At 42.9% G+C, this 23634-nt stretch overlaps 2 protein-coding genes across 8 annotated transcripts in view; both read right to left on the reverse strand.

Moving 5' to 3' along the window:
- Positions 1 to 6581, reverse strand: part of tns3 (tensin 3) — a 532570-nt gene extending 525989 nt beyond the window's left edge. For 3 of the 7 annotated variants that reach the window (XM_085988093.1, XM_085988094.1, XM_085988102.1), the window contains exon 1: positions 5890 to 6581. In XM_085988093.1, coding sequence (XP_085844219.1) covers positions 5890 to 6069 — 180 coding nt within the window. In that variant the 5' untranslated portion in view covers positions 6070 to 6581. The remainder of the gene's footprint in view (positions 1 to 5889) is intronic. The other 4 variants (XM_085988100.1, XM_085988099.1, XM_085988092.1 and 1 more) reach the window with 4 other exon arrangements.
- A 10884-nt stretch (positions 6582 to 17465) lies between these two features.
- Positions 17466 to 23634, reverse strand: part of pkd1l1 (polycystin 1 like 1, transient receptor potential channel interacting) — a 412439-nt gene continuing 406270 nt past the window's right edge. The window contains exon 65 of the mRNA XM_085989354.1: positions 17466 to 20804. Coding sequence (XP_085845480.1) covers positions 20027 to 20804 — 778 coding nt within the window. The 3' untranslated portion in view covers positions 17466 to 20026. The remainder of the gene's footprint in view (positions 20805 to 23634) is intronic.

Genomic DNA, 23634 nt, shown 5'->3' on the forward strand with positions numbered 1-23634 from the left:
AAGAAATCAGAAATGGGGAACCAGGCTGATCTTTCTCATCCTAGGCAGACAGTGCCCTCGGATTGTGCAATTTCTAACTTTCAGCCGCACCAATGGAATTTCCAAGGTGGTGGGCAAAATCCTCCAAAAAAAGGAGTTTCTTCACATAATTATACAGGAAATATTAAATCAACCTCCACACTTCTAATAGACCAGGTTGAATTCAACTTGAAATATAACTTTAATCTCATGCACCAGATACCACATTTGTGGCATAAACAGAATTCTTAACTAATGTAGAAGTTGTACGACATATGTGGGTCAGAACAGCATCCAATGCATGCTATCTGCCTTCTGTAAGGGGAATATGAAATTTATTCCATTTACATTAGATAACTGGCTGACCAGAATCTCATTCCCACAAAACACCAGCACTTTGAAAACAAACAGCTGTACACTAGTTCTCAACACCTAGCAAGTGTTGAGAACTCCCTTGCCATTGCTGCACTTGAGTGAGACAGTGATGCTAAATAACTAAAAGAATTTAAACAATGCATAAAAAACAAATTAAACAGAATGAGACAAATGTCCATGCCAAGATAAAGTCTGACTTACCAGCGTGAACATGCACTGCACTCTCCAAACATCTCCACCACATTAACAAAAACTAGCCATTCTGGAGGTACACAATTTACAAATCCACACTGCACAACTCAACAAAAATACTATACCATGCTGAAAACTCCATTCATACCATACAAGCTAATTCTGAATATATTACAGAAGTGTTGTGCACATATAAATAGAATATTATGTGATGTAATTGGACGTCATGTTTATTCTACAGGTAATGGAGACATCTAGGACTCGCTGATGAATGCTAATTTATAAGCTAGAAGATGGCGTCTCTCATTAATGGAAGGAAAGCTGCATCAAAGCACTTGTCTGCAGTATCCATTTCATAATTATCCATTTATGAGAGGGAATGACATAATGCAATCACACTTGCAAAGCTTAACAATTATGGGATTTCTCCCAATGGTAGAAATTCTGTACAAGCAGTTCGCCATCAAGTGCCCTCCACACTTATGTACGAGCATATATTTCCTAAGGAGGCTGAAGGGATGTAACCTGTCACCCCTGATCCTCTCTAACTTTTACCACTGCACAATAGAGAGCATCCTGACAAACTGTATCACAGTATGGTATGGCAGCTGTAGCTACTATGACCGGAAAGCCCTGCAGCGGGTAGTCAAAACTGCCCAATGCATTACCGGCACCCGGCTACCGACCATAGAGCACATATACCAGAAACGCTGTTTACGGAGGTCACGGACCATCATCAAAGACCCTACCCACCCCAGCCACAGTCTGTTCGCCCTCCTGTCATCTGGGAAATGCTACAGATGCATTCGCACCTGAACGACCAGATTTAGGAACAGCTTCTTTCCCTGTCATCCTACTGAACTCCACAAATAAACTCTAAAGCCTGCACATCTGCCAATGCACTTTATTATGGTTATGTTTATGTTAATGTATTACAAGCCAAATGAATGTTGAATGTTTAAATGTCTTAATCTAAATGTACACTCTCGGGAGCTGCAAGCCTACATTTCGTTGTACTGCACTTGTGCACTAACAATGGCAATAAAGTTGATGATTATTATTATTATGTCAGTGAAATAGAAATACAAATTTTACTTCTGATCCCAGTGGAAATCACATTATAGTCAGTAGAGGAGTTCAAACATCAATTAAAATCAAAAAGAAAATACTGCAGATGCTGGAAATCTGAAATAAAAACAGAAAATGCTGGAGATACTCAGCCAGTCAGGCAGATTCTGTGAAGAGAAACAGATGACCTTTCGTCATCAACCTGAAACGTTAACTCTGTTTCTCCAGCATTTTCTGTTTTTATATCAATGAAATCAACATTGACGAGACTGGGTGTTGCAGTGTGTTACAGCCATGCCCTTTTACCTTTGCAACATGGGTTTAATCCCAATCCAAAATTCTATCTGATGGCTATAAAAGAGAGATCAATTTGAACAGTTTCAACCCATTTTGTAGTGACAGAGTCCAGAGAATAAAACTGATCATAAGTTGGGACTGTAGTAATATCCTCAGTTGGAAATTTGCACTAGCTGCAGTAGATGTTCTCTGCAGTGAAGATTAAGATGCATTAACTGGGCAGAGTAGAGTGACTTATCAATGTGGGGAATGGGGGTTGTTTAATGCTTAGACTGAGTGACAAATGATGTAAAACATACCACAACCCAGAACTGTCACCTTGCACAGCATAAACATTTAACTTTTATATAGCTGAACCATTTTCTTGAGTAATAATGAGATACAGGCACTTTCTCTTCATGGTTGATTGTATAAAATGATTATATCTGGACAAGTATTTTTTTTTAAATTCGTTTATGGGATGTGGGCGTCGCTGGCAAGGCCAGCATTTATTGCCGATCCCTAATTGCCCTTGAGAAGGTGGTGGTGAGCCACCTTCTTGAACCCCTGTAGTCCATGTGGTGAGACAGGAAGAGCAACAACTATGTGACATAATTAAATCTAACAGAAATGTAGATTGTTGATAGAGGTTTAACATTAAACAAATATTTGTGTAGTTGTTCTGTAATCAATAATCTGACAACTTCACTTTCCATCTCAGCAGGAACTGTTACACAAATGTACTTACTGAATGTAAAATCAATTTGAAAAGTTAGTTGACATGAGGTGTGGAGTGGAAAACATGTGTTAATCAGGCAATTTTGATCAGGATATTTTTTGTCTGTGACAATAAGGGAATTAAGGGATATGGGGAATAGGGCAGGAAAGTGGAGTTCTGGTAGAAGATCAGCCATGATCTTATTGAATGGCAGAGCAGGCTTGAGGGGCCGACTCCTATTTCTTATGTTCTTAATTGAGTTCAGATTGACTTGGCAATACTACAATGTGCATAGCAATCAAGGCTACAACCCGTTACCTTTTACAGTAATTGTGTATATAAAGAATATTATGTATACAAAATGTTCTTGTGGAAAAATTACAGTACCCTTGATTAGCATTATTAACAGTTCTTTCTAAACCTGGTTTATTTGTTCCTTATTTAAGGCTTGGTTTTCAGTCCCCCGACTTCATTTTTTTTCTGTCACTTGATTGGCATCCTCCTTTTCCTCTTCTAAAGCACTCCTAGACATTCTTCTACAGGAGGCACCCTAAATAAATTTACATTGTTCAATGTTGCCCAAGACGTAAAGCTACTAAACAAAAATCAGCAGTCAGCAATTTACAAATCTTTCATTGCATCAACAGATCAATCTTTATATAGATAACCGTAAACATTTCTATATAAAACTTATCTAATTTGAACCACTCAAGTGCAATTGTGACACAGACTTTACATAGAGGCTGAAGGTGTGACCAATCAACAATTAAACACACTTAGGAATGGCCTACTCCTGTTCCTATGAGTAACCTCAGCATCTGTTTAATTAACAATTAGATATTGCAGCCTTAAAATGACACAGCTCATTTTGAACACATTGTGCATGACATAGTATAACACTACTGTCCTTATAAATCAGCGCATCATTTGATTTATCATAAGCAGTACTACAGTACATTACACTTTTTCCAGTTCTGACGAAGGGTCATCGACCTGAAACGTTAATGTTTCTCTCTCTTCTCAGATGCTGCCCGACCTGTTGAGTATTTCCAGCATTTTCTGTTTTACTACAGTACACTAGTTGTATTGCACAAAAAAGACAGACCATCATTTCCTACCTATTTCTGCTGACCTGATAACCGAGCTCTCCCTAATACAGGTGCTTTTCAAACTTCCAAGTATTATTTAAATGGTGAAAAGCAAGAAACAGTGGAGGTCCAGAGATTTAGGGGTCCATGTACACAGATCACTAAATGTAGCTGTCAGGCACAAAAAAAATCAAAGACTGATGGAATGATGGCCTTTCTAACTAGCGGGCTAGAATATAAAGGGAAGTTTTACTACACCTATGCAAAGCCCTGGTTAGACGACATTTGGAGTACTGTGTACAGTTCTGGGCACCGCACCTGAAAAAGGATGTATTGACCTTGGAAGGAATGCAATGCAGAGTCACCAGAATATTACCAGGACTCCAAGGGTTAAATTATGAAGAGAGAATTCATAAACTAGGCTTGTATTCCCTGGAATATAAACGGTTAAGGGGTAATTTGACTGAGGTTTTTAGGATTTTGAAAGGAATTGAAAGGGTAGAGAGAGAAACTTTTTTAGGGGAGTTTAGGAGAAGGGGAAATAACTTCAAAAATCAGAGCCAGGCCATTCAGGAGAAAAGTTAGGAAACACTTCTTCACACAAAGAGCAGTAGAAGTATGGGACTCTCTCCCACAAAAAGCAGTAGATGCTAGCTCAATTAGTAATTTTAAATCAGAGATCACTTGACAAGAGTATAAAAAGATATGGAACCAGGGCATGTGGATGGAGTTAAGATACAGATCAATCATGATCTCATTTGAATGGGTGAACAGGCTGGAGGTGCTAAATGGCCTACTCTGTTCCTATGTTCCATGAACAACAGCCTCTAACTGACTTTGTAAGAGTACTTCCTCTGAGAAGTGGGCAAGATGTGGCCTTAAACAGGACAGAGTAGGTCAAACATATCTTAAAAGCTAAACATTACATTTGTGTTTCCAACTACCTCAGAGTAATGCCACAACTAGTAAAATGCACGGTCTCTACAGTGAGCCACTGGACAGTAATATGCTCAAGGGCTTTGGAGAACAACCAGAAACATGGCAGCATAGGCAGTCGGGTTCACCCGGTGCCGAGGGGAGTGGGCACGTCGGAGGACCTCCTCGTAGGATTGCTTCTGGGCCTTGCCAAAGTGGCCATTAACAGGTCCAGGCAGTGGCCGGTCGAGGGGGTCGTCCAGCCCAATTGCCTGCCTCCCTTCCGCGGCTATGTTCGCGCCCGGGTGGCCCTGGAGATGGAGCACGCAGTGTCCGCCAGCACACTTGAGGCCTTCCGAGACCAGTGGGCGCCGCGGCATCATCACCCCGGCAAACCAAATTTTAATTTGATTTGATAAGTTTTATTTAAAGTTCTATTTAATTTACAGTTAATTTGGTTCAAAAGAGGACCAATGATGATTGACAATCCCGGAGAGCCAGTCAGGAATCTTGTGCTGCTACTGCTGTTCCAGAATAGAGGAGAGGAGAGGTCTCTCTCTGTGCCCAGGAGGAGAAAGATAGGCGGTCGGGTTGCCCACTCTGGCAAACCGATTCCTAGAGATTTCATCACATGACCTCCCACCTCCAACTGCCCCACCCAGTCAGTCTTTTTCCCCTATCGCCAATATTTTTTATAACTAATAAATGAAATTGTTAAAAGAAATTGAAAAAAAACCAAGTTTTTTTAATGCCCCTATGATTTTTCTCCCGAGTTGCTGGCAGCAGTGAGTTAAATCTTCAACTTCTGAAGACTCCCAAGGGCAATCCTGGAGGGTTGGAAACCCTAGCAGGTTGTTTGTTTCCAAACTTGATTTAAGCCCGACTAGCTTGTAATTTAAAAAAAAGGTTTATTTTGTCATCCTTTTTCTAAGCCTATTTAACCAGATTTTGTGTTGGGTCTTATTGCCACAAACTGCCCAGAGAACTTCTAAAAATGTTGGTCCAGTTCTACATCACATGACAGGTGAAGTGTGTTCCCATGTTGCAGTGCTAAACCAGGAGTACATAATCGCCAGACGGGAAAGGGGTATTTATATTCTTTATAAATGATAGAACGTTTCACAGAGACAGAATACTCATATATAACATGCTAAAAACATTTTTTTTGCCAGCCCTCGGGGGAAACAATGTCTAAACTGTGCAGTAAACTGCACACTGAATGAAACTGGGAAAACTCACCACAAAGATTGGATGCTGTTCTCCTGGGTACTTTGGGACGGTTTCCTCCTGGCTGGCAGTTAGATGAAGCTGGTGAAAGAGCTTGGAATGAAAATGCATTTCCTCCAAATTGCAGAAAACCACCAAACAAGCGGGACAAGCAAAGCGCCTGCTCCAAGGGCGCCCAGCGTACTCCTCCATTACTGAAGTGCTTGCACAGCCTTCCCCCGAAGTTGAGCGGTGTTTACAAGACAATAAAACTCACTGCAGCGCGAAGCTGATGCCACAAGGCAGGGATTGGTGGGCTAAAGCTGGAGACATTCCAGGGCGTTTGACCAGCTCTTTGTGGGGTGTGTGTTGGAGTACCCGATTCCCGGATAATTCCCGAGGAGCAGTCCTGCGGTAATCGCCGCAAACAGGAAACCAAAAAGGAAAAGGGGAGGGGGCTTTGGCTTCACATTGGGGATCCAGTGGAGGGTTTCTGCTCTCTCTATCTCCGCGCTTCTCTTCCCTGCTCAGATGTTTGAGGGAAGCAGGTGCACCGAGGGGTAAAAGTTACCGATTTGCCCCTCGAGGAGCTGCAGATGCCGAGTTGGAAGCTCGCACATGGACCTTGTGTAACTCCTCCAGACTGGAGCTGCGAAACAAACCCGCCCCGGCTGGGCTGCTATTGTGTGGCTCCTGGTCCCAGCTCGGGCTTTCCCATTGATCCTGAGCGGCCGACTCATAGGGCACATTTGATCGATCAGCCGCTGTCTCTTATCATTTACTCTCGTCGTGTTGAAGTAATAAAAGAGGAAAACAACAACGAAATCATGAGTCGCACTCCAGGTGTCTAAGAGATCTACAAACTGTCAATCATAACTGACCCCACTTTGGGAATTTAACAGGTTTTACGAGAGAATATAGTGAATGTGCCAGTCCTGCTGAACTGCATTCTCATATTTTGTCGGTGAGACATAAGACATTGTCCCTCAGTTATCAATGTACTCGTAAAAATGGCACCATTACGACCACTATATACATACATATATATAGATGTGTGTGTGTGTTTAAATATTCCAGCACCTCCCATCATTGTCAAACTCCAAGTTTCCTACTGCATTGATTTCCAGGCCTTCCTTACTTTCAAATCGCTGCACGGTCTTGCCCTCCTTTATCTGATCAATCTTTTCCACCCATTATCTTCTGCTGCTCTGACTCCAGAGACTTGTCCTCTGCTTCACCATCAGGATTAACCCTTCATTTATTACACGCTTGCTCTCTGGGCGTTTTCCCCAAAAAACATTCTTTAAAAAACGGACTCTTTGACTATGCCCTCAGTTGTCCTCTGGTCCATAAAGCACTTACAACTTCCTGTGTGAGGGGAGTTATAGAAATGCAAATTCTTACCATTTATACATGTGCACACACAAAGTATAACATGAAAGTGATTTCAATTCTGTAATCGGATCCAATGGTGTGTATAATGAGTGAGTTGCTTTATCTTCACCCTTGCAGTTTATATCACTTGAACACCAATTAGAAGGTAGTGATATACTTACAGGCATTAGGCTATATTTTAGCCAACTTTGTATTGTCCAACCTCAACCTAACAACAGTACACTAATAAAGTTTCTCTAAAAATCAGAGGGTCTTGAATATGGGGGGAAGGGAAGAATAGTTGCTTAAATTTCAGTTATAACAAGAGATCAGTGACCACTTTTAAATTAGTCATAAGAAACACTGGGCCGTATTTTGCAACCCCCACGGGTGCGTACACGCCATTAGCAGCTGCACAAGTTCCGGGTTTAGGCGTGCGAAGCGCATGCGCTAAACCCGGCACTTGCGATCTATCAAGAATTGTCTTGACAGATCCTGCGCATGCCCAGGAGATGGGCCTCAGCGGGTGGAGAGCTGCACTGTTTGCACAACTTCCACCTGCTGAATGCCTGTCAAATTCTTACACTTGGCTTATATTCGCTAGAATTTAGAAGAATGAGAGGCGATCTCATTGAAACTTATAAAATTCTAACAGGACTAGACAGATCAGATGCAGGAAGGATGTTCCCGATGGCGGGGGAGTCCAGAACCAGGGGTCACAGTCTAAGGATAAGGGGTAAGCCATTTAGGACTGAGATGAGGAGGAATTTCTTCACCCAGAGAGAGGTGAACCTATGGAATTCTCTACCACAGAAGGCAGTTGAGGCCAACTTATTAAATATATTCAAGAAGGAGTTAGATATATTTCTGAAGGCTAAAGGGGATCAAGGGATATGGGGAGAAAGCAGGGACAGGGTACTGAGTTTGGATGATCAGCCATGATCTCATTAAATGACGGAACAGGCTCGAGGGACTAAATGGCCTACTCCTGCTCCTATCTTCTATGGTAAAAGCAGGTGTAATGCCTGCTTTTAGCAGCATAAGAGTTTTAAAAATAAAAATGTTACCACTCATTTATAAATTAAAAATATCCTTCAAAAAGGAAAGTTTATTTTTAGCCCCGTAAAACATTTAATTTTTTTTTCAAAGAGTTACCCTTAAATCCTTTCTCTATCAAACTCGGAAAAAGAAACAAAGTAAAAGACTAAAATATAACTGAACAAGAAATGCAATTTATGAATTGCTTTCTAGTAGATTGCTGTAAAACTTATCAATGAGAAGTGAAAGATATCAAAGATGTGATTGAATTCGCTCTAAATAAAATGTTCAAAAAATCATCCATTAACATTTGAGAAATGAAGAAAGGAAAAAAAAATCAGATGTTTAACATTTAATGTCAACGGTGTTATTGCAACACCTCGCGTCTCTTCGCCGGGAGCAAGCGGAAGCCAAGCGCAAGGAGCGCACGTCAACCCAAGCACCCCACCCACCCGTCCCTTCAACCACCGTCTGCCCCACCTGTGACAGAGACTGTAGGTCCCACATTGGACTCATCAGTCACCTGCAAACTCATTTTTAATGTGGAAGCAAGTCATCCTCGGTTCCGAGGGACTGCCTAAGAAGAGAAGAGAAGAGAATTGCAAGATATCCTCAGGACAATTTTATAACCGTAACAGAAAAACATTAGAAGCGAAGGGTCATGTTGCAATTTAAATAGTAACCTTGTTTGGCTACCTTCCTGGCATTTTTTATTTGCCCAGGAGGAAAGTTTGCTTCTTCAAGCAAGATAAGATGAAGGAATTTCAAGAGGTATGGCACATTTCAAAGCGACGAGTGTTTATCACAAAGCTGACAGGAATCTGTGCAAGCAACCTGACAGAGAAACAACAACAGAAGCAGATATGTGTTCAATACACCCCAGAACAAACATGGGGAAATCAAGTTTGCAATTTATTGTAAAGCTTTACTTTGTGCTGACTTTCTAATGAATATGATAAAACATAGTAATATAAAATGCCATTCAGGCCTGGTATGTAACTGCAAATAAGAATTAGTTTACACAATTTCAGAAAATTTTCAATTGCTTCAGACCATCTAATAGCTAGCAAAAGCAGAAGTTTTCCACCTTTGTACCGAGTGAGCTTCAATCAACAACTTGGATTTGTGTAGTGCCTTTAAAATCATAAAATATCCCTAGGTGCTTCACATATGAGAGAGCAGACCGAACAATAATAGAAAAATTGGGAGACTTGCTCAAAAGCATGGTCAAAAAGCTAGCTTTTGAACAGGTTTTCAAAGGCAAGTCGGGAAGAAGATGAAATGGTTTTTGAAAAGAGTTCCAGAGGGTAGGAATTAGAAAACACAAGCTCTGGAAATGCAGCAGTATTAATTGCTTTGGCTACCATCGTGGATTTGCTCCATTAAAATTTATGTCAACTTGTTAGCAAACGAGTCCAAGTATATCAATAGAAAATAGGAAAGACACTGTGGCTGAATTTGGAATATAGGAATTCCAAGTACAAAAACCTCACGGAAAGAGCCAGTCTGATCCTTTGCAAGAAAAAGGACAGTTGGAAAGCCTCCTAGAAGTATCTGATCCATGGCTGTGAAATGTGGACACTATGAAGTCTAGAAATTCTTCATGGTTCTGTCTGGACACAAAAGAATATAGCCTTGAAATTACACTTAGCAATATTATCTTATATAAACACTTGCCCTTTATCACTAACTTCTTTGTCCACCGTTTTAATGGAAGTGTTAGCCCAATTAAAATAAATGGATTAATACCTCATTTAAATTAGTAGAGGAATTTGATAGAAGTTAAGCTTTCATGCAATAACACAAAGTCTAATTTCCAGGCTTATGCATTTTGCAGCCACATTCTTCAGGATGTTTTCATTAGGTTGCAGATGTGATAGTAGAAGTTCAATATTCATTACACGATCAGGAACAAAAGCATGAAGTCAGACTCATAACTTCATCAAGTCTCTAACCTTAGTTTAGAGTTTCTGAAATTGTCAATAAATTGTCAGAGGGAAACCAGAAGACAATAATGGAAATGTCTCATGCAAACTTAAGTTGAAGCTGGGCATTTAGCTGGTAAACTAATAAATTGAGTTTAATGACCCATCGGGAAATTATTTTGTTTAAAGTTTGCATTGTGTAATCTGCTTCCAAAAGCTCAGAGCTGCAGGGAAAACAAATGTGGAATGAGTCTGCCGTTGTCTGTAGGTAATAGAGATGGTGATGTCATTGCTTGCCTTTCTGCAAAACCTTGCTTCTGTTCTGGAAATATACAAGTAGAAATTAACTGTTACCTGATCTCAAGAGAGACAGTACGACAGAAACTTTGCATTATTATATGAAAGCATCTTGAATTTAAGAACTGCCTTAAATAATTTTTTTTTAATATTGTAGTGTATGAAAGGCAAGGTAACAGGAATTTGGACTGCTGGCTAATCCAGGACCATTCACACCTAATCCGAGCCGTCTTTTGTCTCCACTAGTCCTATCACCATCTCGTCTCATTTTGAATACCTCTTAATGTCTCTTCACTTCTTTTGTTCCCTCCCAGCCTTTCGATCTATTTCATTTCCTTTCCAGTTTTGAAAAAGGGTTAGACTCGAAACGTCGACTCTAATTTCTCTCCACAGATGTTGCCTGGCCTGCTGAGTTTTTCCAGCATTTTCTGTTGTTATTTCTATTGAATCCGTTGATTCTTAAAGTCTGATGTTTTCCAATAACTAGACGGAGGCTGTAAATTAACAATCAACAGGTGTTTACTGGAGGAGGGTAGTCTAAAGACTAACAGTACAGAGGCATGCTCAAGGCTTATATACAGGTGTGGTCACTGCCGGTACTACAGTATACAGGAGCAGTAAAAGTAGTTCTCTCTTAAAGGTACATACACTACAATTCCTCCCCTTTTAGATTAACAGTACCCATAACATTCAAATAACAGTTAACACTTTAACATGCACATTAAACTGAAATAGTCCATTTATAGATTCAGTCTTTGGGGCGGCTTCCTGATCCTTTCTGGATAGCGCCTTTCCTGAGGTTCTTGTTCTTGGTGCAGATTAGATTCTGGCTCCCTTAGTTCATCAGTTTCCGCTGCTACTGTTTCTGGGGTAGATGCTACCGGTATGTCGGGTTCATCCCCAGGTACGCGAGACATGGGGTTGACTCGTTCCTGTGACACTAGGATCTGGTCGACGTGGCGTCTCACAATGTTCTCCCCGACATCCACTGCGTACATTAGTGGCCCCTGCCGTGTGCATATCGTTCCGGGTTGCCATTTCTCTGTTCGGTAGTCGCGGGCCAAGACTGGTTGTCCTACATTGAAGCTCCTTGTCGGCTTCTCATTAGTGTGCTGGAATTGCTTATCCTCAACATTCCTTCGCACAATTGGTCTGAGCAAATCCAGACGAGACCTCAACCTTCGGTTAAAGAACATCATGGCCGGGGTCTGGTAACTGCATGTGTCGCATTTCTGTAGGCTAACAGGAAATTGTCCACCTTATGCTGTAGTGGAATTTCATCATCGCACATGGCCCTTATCGCCATTTTAAAGGTTTGTACGAACCTCTTAGCCAATCCATTTGTGGCTGGATGATACGGGGCGGATGTGTAATGCCTTACCCCATTCCTTTTCATAAATTTTCGAAACTCTTCGGACACAAACTGTGGTCCGTTATCAGAGCAAATCTGCTCTGGCAAGCTGTTCCTGGCAAATATGGTCCGTAGGACTGCAATTGTTTTCTCTGTAGTGGTGGAGGACATTTTGATCACCTCAGGCCATTTCGAGTGCGCATCCACTGCTATTAAGAACATTGAGTCCATGAATGGACCAGCAAAATCAATATGCACCCATTGCCATGGAGAGGAGGGCCACTCCCATGGGTGTAGAAGGGCATGTGGTGGTGCATTTTGGACCTTCTGGCATCCTGAGCAGCTCTTTGTTAGGTCCTCGATTTGTTGATCGATCTCCGGCCACCACACATAAGCCCTGGCAAGGCTTTTCATTTTCACCCTTCCCAGATGGCCTTCGTGAAGCTCATTGAGCACTCTCTCCCTTAACTTGGGTGGAATTACCACTCGGGATCCACACATCACTGTCCCCTGGCATACTGACAGCTGTTCTCTTCTGGATGAGAATGCTGGCAACAGTGAGTCGCCATGTGTTGGCCATCCCTTCACCGTCAAATCATATACCCGAGACAGTGTCGGATCATTGCGGTCTCCTTCTCTATATCCGCGTTAGTTACTGGCAATCGTTCAATTATTGACGAATAAAATATTTCGATAGGGTCCACTGCTGGTGCTTCCTCCACAGTAGGCAGTGGCAGGCGTGATAGCCCATCAGCATTTCCATGCTGTTTCATGCCCTTATACTCTATTTCATATTGGTTCACCCCTAGAAAAAGGGACCATCTTTGTAGCCGTTGTGCAGTCATCACCGGAACGCTCTTCTTTGGATTAAAGATGGAAACAAGTGGTTGGTGATCAGTCAGCAAGGTGAACTTCTGCCCATGCAGATAGTGGTTGAATTTTTTTACTCCCCATACTAGGCTGAGGGGCCTCCCTGTCAATCTGGGCGTAGTTGCGCTCGGCTGAGGTTAGTGACCGAGACGCAAAGGCTACTGGCCTCTCCAACCCGTCTGGGAATTTGTGCGAGAGCACCGCTCCAATACCATAGGGTGATGCATCACATGCCAACCGAATTGGTAGTGCTGGGTTGAAATGGGCCAACACCTCTTTTGATGTGATCAATTCTTTGCACTTCTGGAAAGCTCGTTTACATTCGTCATTCCACTTCCATGGTTCCCCCGTTTGCAGTAGGTTGTTCAGTGGGTGAAATACTGTCGACAAATTTGGTAAGAACTTATGGTAGTAGTTCACCAGCCCGAGGAACGACCTCAGTTGTGACACATTTTCCGGTGCTGGAGCCTTGACTACTGCCTCAATCTTTTCAGGGGACTTATGTAACCCCTCTTCATCAATAACGTGGCCACAATACGAGATCTGCTTCTGGAAAAACTCGCACTTGTGGCGATTAGCTCGTAGCCCATATTCCTTTAATCTAGTGAGCACCTTCTCCAGGTTGGCGAGGTGATCACTGTCATTTTCGCCCGTGACCAGGATGTCATCCAAATAACACTGGGTCCCTGGAATCCCTTGCAGGACTTGATCCATCACCCTTTGCCAAATAGCCGGAGCCGATGCTACCCCGAACACCAGCCGGTTGTATTGGTAGAGACCTTTATGAGTGTTGATCGTGAGGTATTGTTTCGAGGCTTCTTCCACCTCCATTTGTAGGTACGCCTGGGCCAGATCAATCTTGGTGAAGCGTTTACCTCCAGATAGCGAGGCAAACATATCCTCAATCCGTGGAAGTGGATATTGTACCATGTGAAGGACTGGGTTCACTGTCACCTTAAAATCCCCACAGATGCGGACCTTCTTTGGTTCCCCAGACGTATTACTCAACGACCTCTTCATTACAGGAACGATGGGTGTAGCCCACTCGCTCCAGTCCACTTTGGACAGTACTCCTGAACGTTCCAACCCTTCCAGCTCTGCTTCGACGGCTGGTCGGATCGCATAAGGCACCGGTCTGGCCTTATAAAACTTTGGGCTTGCATTTTCCTCTATTTTAATCATCGCTGTTATGCCTTTTAATGTTCCGAGTCCCTCCTGGAACACTTCTTGTGCGTCAGTTAGCATTTTTGACAGTCTTCCAGGTGTGACGTCGTCATCCTTTTTGGCCTCAACCTTCAGTGCCTGTATGGAATGCCAATCTAATTGTATCTTCTGGATCCATTCACGTCCTAGTAGTGGTGGTCCTCCATCTGGCAATACATATAGGTCCATTTTGGGTATTTCCTGGCCTTTGTATATCACGTTCACCCTTATTTTTCCTTTGGGGTAGACTTTTTGCCCCATGTATGTCTTCAAGACAATCTCTGTAGCTTTCAAGGGTATATGTGAGAATAGCTGCTTGTAGCCCCTTTGGTTTATGACTGTTAGGGCTGATCCTGTGTCCAATTCCATTTCCACTTGGACTCCGTCTATCTTGAGCGTGACCCAGATAGTCTGGTGATCCTCCATTTTGATTACCTTTAGTTTCAGACAACCCAGCTCCTTGCTTCCGGAGTCTGTATCACTTTTCTGTTCGTCTGAACTACTGTCCATCACCTTATGTACCTTTTTGTACTTCTCCTGTGGAGATTTCTTGCTGCTGGTTTTCTTCCCTGACCTGCAGACTCTTGCTATGTGTCCTGCTTTTCCACACTGTCTGCACACTTGGTCCTTGAACCAACAATCCTTCTGGTCGTGTGTTGTTCTGCCGCAGCGATAACACTTCCCTGCTCCATATGTCATTTCATTGGTGCCATATTCTTGCGGTCTCCGTTGTATCTCTGCAGCGCCCCGTGCGGCTGCTTCGTGTGATACTGCTATGCTGAAAGCCTTGTCCAGCGTAAGATCCTTTTCTGATAGAAGCCGTTTCTGGGGTCCTTCACTTTGAAGCCCACACACAAACTTGTCCCTTAACGTATCTGCTAGTCCCAATCCAAACTGGCAGTGTTTCGATAGCTTGCACAGTTCCGTTAAGTACTCAGCATTACTTTCGTCTTTATGCTGGTTCCTTTTGTGGAACTTAAATCTTTCTGCTATCAGCAGCGGTGTGGGGTTTAAGTGATCCTGTAGGATTTCCACTATGCTTTTGAAATTCTCATCCACTGGCTTCTCTGGGGTTATTAGGTTTCGCAGTAAGCCATAAGTTTTTGCACCCATGGAATTTAACAAAACCAGTGCTTTCCTAGCATCTGGCACTTCATTCGCCTTGCAGTACACCTCAATGCGTTCCACATGTCGCCCAATCTTCGACTTCATTGTCGAACGCAGTGATACTGCCACTCTTCGACATCCCTGGGTGTGATTAAACTGTCTAAAATGGCGTCTCCCGCACTCTCCCTTCTTCTCCGCGGCTCAATGGCGTCTCCCACGCTTCCTTTTTTTTGCGGACTCTGTTCAGCCCTTGAGCCCTGGCTGCGCTCTGCACGTTCTCCTGTGCTTTACCCTCTCTTTTTGTTTCCCGTCGACGCTGCTCGGTCTTCAACCCCCCCGGCTGCGCCCTGTGTGCTTCACCCTCTCTCTTACCCCGTGGTCGGCTCCAGCCGCCGCTGTCCGGGAAGGGTCTGCGCTGTACCTGTTGCCAGTCTGTTGCTGGATCGTCGTGGCTGGAGAACCAAGCCCAGCCCTCAACAACCTTCCCTGCGATGTTCACTCTCTGCCGGATGACTGGGCGGTTGCTCGTGGTCGACGCCCGTGCTTCTGGCCTCGACTTTCTTCCACCGTCCTCCCGGAGCGAATCCTTGAAAGGAAATGCAGAGTTGCAGGTAGATTCGAATCGACCTCGTCGCCACTATTGAATCCATTGATTCTTAAAATATGATGTTTTCCAATAACTAGATGGAGGCTGTAAATTAACAATCAACAGGTGTTTACTGGAGGAGGGTAGTCTAAAGACTAACAGTACAGAGGCATGCTCAAGGCTTATATACAGGTGTGGTCACTGCCAGTACTACAGTATACAGGAGCAGTAAAAGTAGTTCTCTCTTAAAGGTACATACACTACAATTTCCATTCTTTATAATCTAGTTAGCTATCTGTGAAATTGGTTCTTAGCAAGAGTAAACAGGTGAAAGTATCTCGTGAGAATGTACAAGATTCAAGGTTGCATCGTCCAATTTAAATTCAACCTATTGGTTCCATCTTCTTCGGCAGAGCACTTTCCACTGAGTTCTGATTCTTCTAAATGCATGCATTGATAGAATGAGTAAATTTTCCAAATCCCATCAAAGAAAACTTGGATCAGAACCACAACGATTGTCTTTGGTATAAAATGCTTCATTTGGCCAAAGTATCAGTGACAGAATCAGCAAGGGTTGAAACCACATGCAAGAGATTTTCTAACAGGTCAGAAAGATTCTTAAAGAATAGTCATTCGAGTTTTCTGTTCTGAACAGACTTTTGAAAGCAAGCAAAATTAGTTTGCATCTTGCAGTGGAACATAGGCATAAATGACAAAACAAGTGTGTTGTTCGATATTGGAAGTTAGCTGCACCACAAAGTAGATGTTTCAAGCCTGACAGTGCGTGCATTCTATTAGCATTGTAAGAGAAGGGTCTTTGTTGTGAGCTTTATCAATTAAGAGAGGAGGAACAGGATGGTGCTTGCTCCAAAGGCATTATGGGGGAAACTAGAAATAAACTGTAGAAAAATTGCATCAATACATATCCATATCACACAGCCCCAAAAGAATGCCCTGTGTACTTTTGTGCTGTAATATATTTTTCCAATTTGCTCCCTGTTTTCCTTCCTCTCCTGATAGCTGTAACTCATGCTGGAGTATGGTGCCTTGGACACTAACCATCAGGCGGAACATCACAGCTAAGCCCTTATTCTATCCTTATGCAACACCCAAACACTTGTATTTATTCCTCTATACTGCTGGCCAACTAAATCTTTAAGCATAATTATCTTACAACATTGAAACAGGCTTTCTTGTTATCAGTGCTAAGGAATGTAATCAATTTACAGAGCAGACGATTATCCTTGCTATGAAACATAACCATCAGAACACACTACCAGTATAGTCATGTATGATCCAAATTGACCTGATTTTTCTCTCTAACCATCTCTCTATCTTAGCGAGGTCCTGGGTACAGTTCCACAGGCACCGTCAGCCCTCTGGCACCTTGCCTAAGTGACCATCTTTCATGTGTGAGGCTTGATCAATGTTGGCAAGCGACGAAGGAGGTCCTAATGCCAAATTTAGCTTTTTCCTGACCAAACATACATTTTCAGTAAGGGTCCCAAGATAGTGACCAAGAAGAACCCTGCCTGTCCCTACTATTGTCCTAGCTAACATCAACTCAGCATGGACCAAGGATCAAACCCTGGGCGTTCCTGATCTGATAGGATCAGGGATGTACCATATGATGCATTTCTACACCATCCTACTGTGGAAGTCTATTCCTATTTGTGCTTTCTCATAATGAATGTCAAAAGAAAGATATCTAATAAACTTGATTATATTGCAGTAGTTTAAAACACAGTTACGTGACGTGGCAACCCAAACCAATTGGTTCTTTAGTCTTTATCTTGCACATTTGCTTTCATAGATGGCAGTGAATAAGTGAAAGATATATCACTGCTGGAAAAATCAAGAAATTACAATATAATTTTATTTTTTCCCCACAGTTGTGACCTTGTAACATAAACAAAAAACATGTGCACACAGTGTAGAAGTTACTTTTACTCCCACTGAATATCAGTGTGACTGCAGATGCTCAATAAGCCCCAAATACTGCATGAATTTACTGGTATAAAGATGATTGTATGTTTGTTCCCTATCCTAAAATGGATAAGTCCATGTTCACATTGAAACATAATACAAAACAAAGCATTTTGAATATTTTACAATCCATTATATACAAATTGTTTTATGTGCTTGTTTGGACACTTGTTCAAGCAGTCATTTACATGCAAAGTCAGTTATCGACAGAATGGACAAAACATTACAACCGTCAAATTTTGCAATGCATTGTTATCGTCCCTTAGTCAAATTTTAGTGTGAATTTCTACTTCCATTTACATATACAATGTCTATTTCTGTATTGTGTATCCAATAGTCTTTACAGAATTATTTAACTTAATTTACTTAACACTACATAAACAATGTAAACATTGAAAGATCAAAAACATTTAAAACTGGTACAGTCTAACAATTTTAATTATGTGGTGTTAGTGGCATATAGAACAGTTTCTAATGCTAGTGTAGAATGCATTTGCATTTCCAATAATATGGTACGCTAGCAGATCTCCTGTGGCATTGCTTGCACGAAGTTAGATGATATGCTGTTTTATCCTGTGTAACACTTCGGAGCATTAACGAACGTCAGAAATTCAGTTTCAGCGCCCCTAGAGGGAGACGGGGCGAGGCTCGAGGCGCTCCGCGTCCCTCTTAGGGCGCTGAAACTGAATATCACAGCGCAAAGTGCCGCAGTGCCACACGCTGCGGCACGGCACGCTGCGGTACTGCAGTCCTTTCCTCCCATTGTTAAAGGGGAGGGGCCTGCAACAACGCGATCCCCGATTGCAAGTGCCGGCAAAAGAGCCCGGCACCGAGGAGAAGTGCCGGGCTCTCGGGAAACAGCCGGCAATGCCGCGGGGGGGGGGGGGGGGTCAGGAGGCCGGGGATGGAGGTGCTGGCAGGCGGCCGCCGAAAAAGGCGGCCACCCTGCACCTCCACCTTAACTTGCGCCACTGCCGGCACAGCAAGGCCCCGTGAACCGGGCGCGGGTAGCGAACGGCGCTACAGCGGCGTTCGCTACCAAATATCGCGATCGGGGCGCTAATGGGGCGCTGCGCACACCGATGACGTCATCGGTGGCGGCGCAGCGCAACAGGCTAACGCCACCATTAGCGCCCCCGCTGAATATCGCGGGAGGCGCGGCCAGTGGCGCTACAGCCACTGACTGCCCTCTTTAGGCGCTAATAGGTGATGCTACATACCCAATTTCTCCCCCTATGTATTTTCAAGGCCACTGTGAAGTGCGCTGGGACGTTTTACTATGTTAAAGACATTATATTAATGCAAGTTGTTGTTGTTGATGTACAATGATTGACAAAATTAAACTGCATTTTTATTGCACCATATTGTGGGATTGTTATGGTATTTTTGAGTGGAATGTGCATATCTGTGTCCTTTATTATTATATATGTTAATTTAAGTATGCAGTTATTTTTTTTTTAGAAGTCCAGGATCTAGAGAGCAATAATTAAAAAGATGTGCAGGAATGCAGATAGCTAGGAGATAAATTGCAGCGAGTGTAAGCAGTGCAGGAGTGTGGGAACCCTAGGGCAGTGGTATCAGGGTTGGCACCACTTCGGAGGGGAGAAAGAGATATTGCTAGGCTTGGAGTAGTCGGAAGGGGATCCCGAGTAAGCGTGATAGGAGTTTTATTGAGGGTGGGTCACCTGTGCGGAAAGATATGTGTGCTTTTCATGGAATGAGTAAATAGGAGTAGTGATATGTGACAGGAGGTATGGGTGCTTAGGGTTAGGGGCAAGAAAGAGCAACGAGTGACATAGGGAGGAAATGGAAAAGCACTTAAAGCACGAGAGGGGTGGGAGGAGGTAAAGTATGGGTGCCCTGAGTGGGGCAGTGTAAGGTGGCAGGTGAGAGCAGAAAGATGAAGAAGGCACAGGCACTCAGCAGGTGTGAGTGGGAGTGAGAGAGCAGGGAATGAAGATTTCTTCTCTTCCCCCACTTTAAAAAAAGAAGTGTTACAGGTCGTAAGCGTGACTCTTATTGGGAGCAGGTCCTATATACAAAACGTGTATTGATAGATAGTAGGTTCCTAAATTTTAAAAAAAAATGCATGGGGCAGTTGGGCAAGAAAGAATCCAGATTCTCATTTTTGATGTTAGCTTTTGTATTTTAGGTTACATAAGCGAATGCTTTAATTTTTTGAGGACTGCAACAGCATTTACATCTGCGAATTAGTTTTTTAAGTTATCTCAAAGAATAACGTTGCTTTTTTGCATGACCACACGTTTATCTAATGTACTTTGTAGTCGTTATTAAACATGAAGAAAATCAGTTTTCCGGGTGTAGAAAAAAATCAAGGCACATGTTTGAAAGTAGATTTTTTTGGAGAAATCAAAAGGGATAATGAATACAACATAGATGAACAGTCTTTCCATTTTATTAAGAACCATTCAGTTACCAGCATTGTTTAATGGATCCTGGCAGGTCGGGCACGTCCACATTTCCATTCTGTTCACCATTACCCTCTGAAGATAGGATTGAACTTTCAAGTTTTTCTGGTACCTTAACAGGTTTGATTTCACTCCCCACCTGTTTCTCTGGCATTTTTTCCTGTTGCATTTTGTCTGTAGAGTGTTGCCTGGAGCTTGGTTGTATAACTGGGCTTCCAGGGCACTGGGTTGAAGGTTCAAAAGTAGCTTGTTGAGAAATTTTAAATGTTTCAACTGCCAGTTCCTTGGGGTTATCAAGGATCTGAATCACTGTGGTGTGGGAGCGTTTAAGCTGTTTACGGTTTTTACCAGATGTGCTGGCTGAGGAGCAGCGCTGCTGACCGGTCACTCTACTCTCAAGCATCCGTGTCTGGGCTGCCTGCTTCTCTGGACACTTAATTCCACACAATACATGGGGCAATGTGTCTCCTAGTTTTGCAAGATTATAATGTTCAGCACTCAAAGCATCTTCTGACTGTGGAGAACCATTGTGTGTGGAAATACTGCAAGACTCTGAAACGGAGTTGCAAAATGTTTCAGGTGGATCTGAAGCACTACAAGGCACAATCTTTATAACATTGTCATTAGGGAATGAAATGTCATTCTGTGGAGTGGAAGAATCAGCCTTAACACTTTTCTGGGGGTGGCTGGACGTGTGAGCACTTTGAGCACTCTCGGATGTTCCATACATATTTTCTTGGCAGATCTGAAGTTGATGGAGGGTCTCTAACTCGAGCTTGGACCTAAAATGAGAAGGACAATTTGAAGTAGTAAACAAGTGCAATGGTTACCGAAAAACATACTAAAAAAAATTGGCTTTGAAATTCAATTGATGCCCTCCAATACTGACCCCGCTGGAGTTTTCGAGGTTAGTGGCAGCACACCTCTTATGCATGGGGCCAATGGGCAGAGTGCCACTCAATGCACTTCTTTGGAGTTCATCTTCCAAACTAGTGGAAATTTGTCTGGCCAGCTTCCCATGGCGGGGGGCGGGGGGGCGGGTGGTGGTACAGGGGTTGCCCAGGCTTCCACTCCGACCCCGGCCATGGCTCCAAGCAAAGGGGGCTAATCCATTAATTTTTTGTTTTAACCTTCCTCCTCAGGGGTCGAGACTGGGTTTCAAGCTAGGATCCAACTGGTGGGGCTCATTTGTACCCTTGCAGAGATTGGTAGGCCTTAACTCTCTCTAACACGGAGTCCTGACTGAGGCTCAAACAGCAGGAACTCCCAAACTGGGGAGGAATTTGTATGACTTAGTACTGCACTGAGGAGAGATTGTGTCGATTGGGCTTATACTCACTGGAGTTTAGAAGATTGAGAGGGGATCTCATCGAAACCTATAAAATTCTGTCAGGCCTGGACAGACTAGATGCAGGAAGGATGTTTCTGATGGCCGGGGAGTCCAGAACCAGAGGTCATAGTCTAAGGATAAGGGGTAAGCCATTTAGGACTGAAATGAGGAGGAATTTCTTCACCCAGAGAGTGGTGAACCTGTGGAATTCTCTGCCACAGAGGGCAGTGGAGGCCAGTTCATTAAATATATTCAAGAAAGAGTTGGATAAAGGGATCAAAGGATATGGGGAGAAGGCAGGGACAGGGTACTGAATTTGGATGATCAGCCATGATCTCATTGAATGGCGGAGCAGGCTCGAAGGGCCGAATGGCCTACTCCTGCTCCTATCTTCTATGTTTCTATGAGCAGTGCTTTTACCCAAAATGGCATTGGGAGATCTGCCCTAGTATGAGTGTTACCATCTCCTGGCCCAAAGAGGTAAAAAAAGAAAACTGAAGGAGTTCATGCAAAAAAGAATGAGAAGGGATGTTTGCCTTTGGTTATTTTACTAGTTTAGAGAGCATTTTGGGCAATATTTTACCTTGGGTGTGGAGAAACGTCGAGACTCCATAACAAAGAATTAAATTTGTGAACACTTGAAGAAGCAGGGGCTGATCAGAGACAGCATGGATTTGTAAATGGCAAGTGATGCTTTACTAATTAAATTACATTTTTTTTTTAAAACATCAGAGTGCCTAAATAAAGCGAATGTGGTGGATGTTGTATGTATGGATTTTCAGAACGTATTTGATAATGTGCTATGTAAGCGAATGAAACACATCACATTGAAATAACTATGGCTGGAGAACAGAAAGCAGAGAGTAGGGGTAAATGGCTTAATTTTGGGTTGATAGACCTGGGGAGTGGTGGTAGGGTTCTGTGCTGGAACATCATGGCCTCGAGTTTCCGCTCGGTTGCGCTGTTTTTCTCGGCGCAATTTGCCCAAAATCGGCGAAATCAGTGCAAAAGATAGCGGAATTTTAAACACAAATTACATTCAGCGCAAATCAACTTCCACGAACTTTTATGCTAGTTGAAAAAACATTGCGCTGGAAAATGGCCACACCCCCAGATTGAATTAATCACCATTGGGAGTTCCCGCTAATTGCGCACGTTTGCCAGCCTTTGAGGAGGCTGTAAAAATTAAGCTGGTTCTTTTGGGCTTAAGGACACTAATAGGCACCTTTTAAAAGCTTTTACATTTTTTTTGTAATTTACTAAGGAACTGACTACTGTACACCAATAAAATCAGGTTACTCACAGGTGGTGGACTAGACACTCTGATTAAAATGCTTATTTTGTGTTAAACCCATTTTCAGCTGTATTAATCAAACTGCACCAGGTTACCACTCTTAAATATATCATGGAATATTTTTTAAAGCAAAAACATTTAAAATAAAATTACGTTCTAAAGTGCTGCCGGATTGCGCTGGTTCACGGCTGGAAATTGCAGTCGGAGGCTTCCCGCAGGCGAATGCCTCCGATCCACAAGAAAAGTTCACTCCTACCTGGTGCCTCCGTATCTTTGGACTCTTGCGCTCCTGGGCCTGCAGGCGTACACCTGTGTAAAGGCCCATGTATCCCAGGAACACATACGGTTCGCAAGCGTCCCTGGGATCACGTGGGCCAGTCCAACCAATCACAAAGGGGGATTCCCATTATGCTTACGAGGACTCCATTTATGTACAGAATCCCCATAAGCATGAATAGGAATCCCATAAAAAGCACACTAGCACAGCACTGAAATAAAAATAAATCAGCACATGGTCAAACTTAATTTTTTGAAAAATAACTTTAAACATTTTTAAAGGGGCCAAAAAAAATTAAAACTAATTTTACAGGTTTTAGAATGTTTAAATGATTTTTTTAAGTTTATTTTAATATTTATTTAAATCCTTACGCTGGTAAAAGAAGGCCCTATTCCTGCTTTTACCAGGTGTAAGAGTTTTGTGGGCATTTGCTGGGCAGCAGTTGAGCAAATAGCCCAACCCTGCACCAGTGAATGTCCATTTCCTGTCGATTTGTACGATCTGTCAAGCTGAAATTTGACAGATCGCAAGTTCCAGGTTTTTGTGCATGTGCATCGCATGTGGAAACCCAGAACTTGCGGGGCACTTATGCAAAATCTGAGCCAATGTGTTCGACAATATGCAAATTAGTTTGAGCGGAAACTTGAGGAAAAAAAATACACTTTCAAAACTAGCACAATTTTGGGTGCAATTTGTGCCCAGATCACCGAT

This window comes from Somniosus microcephalus, chromosome 5, assembly GCF_052327205.1.
Source record: "Somniosus microcephalus isolate GS21.2 chromosome 5, FLI_Smic_1.0, whole genome shotgun sequence".
Classification (NCBI taxonomy): Eukaryota; Metazoa; Chordata; class Chondrichthyes; order Squaliformes; family Somniosidae; genus Somniosus; species Somniosus microcephalus.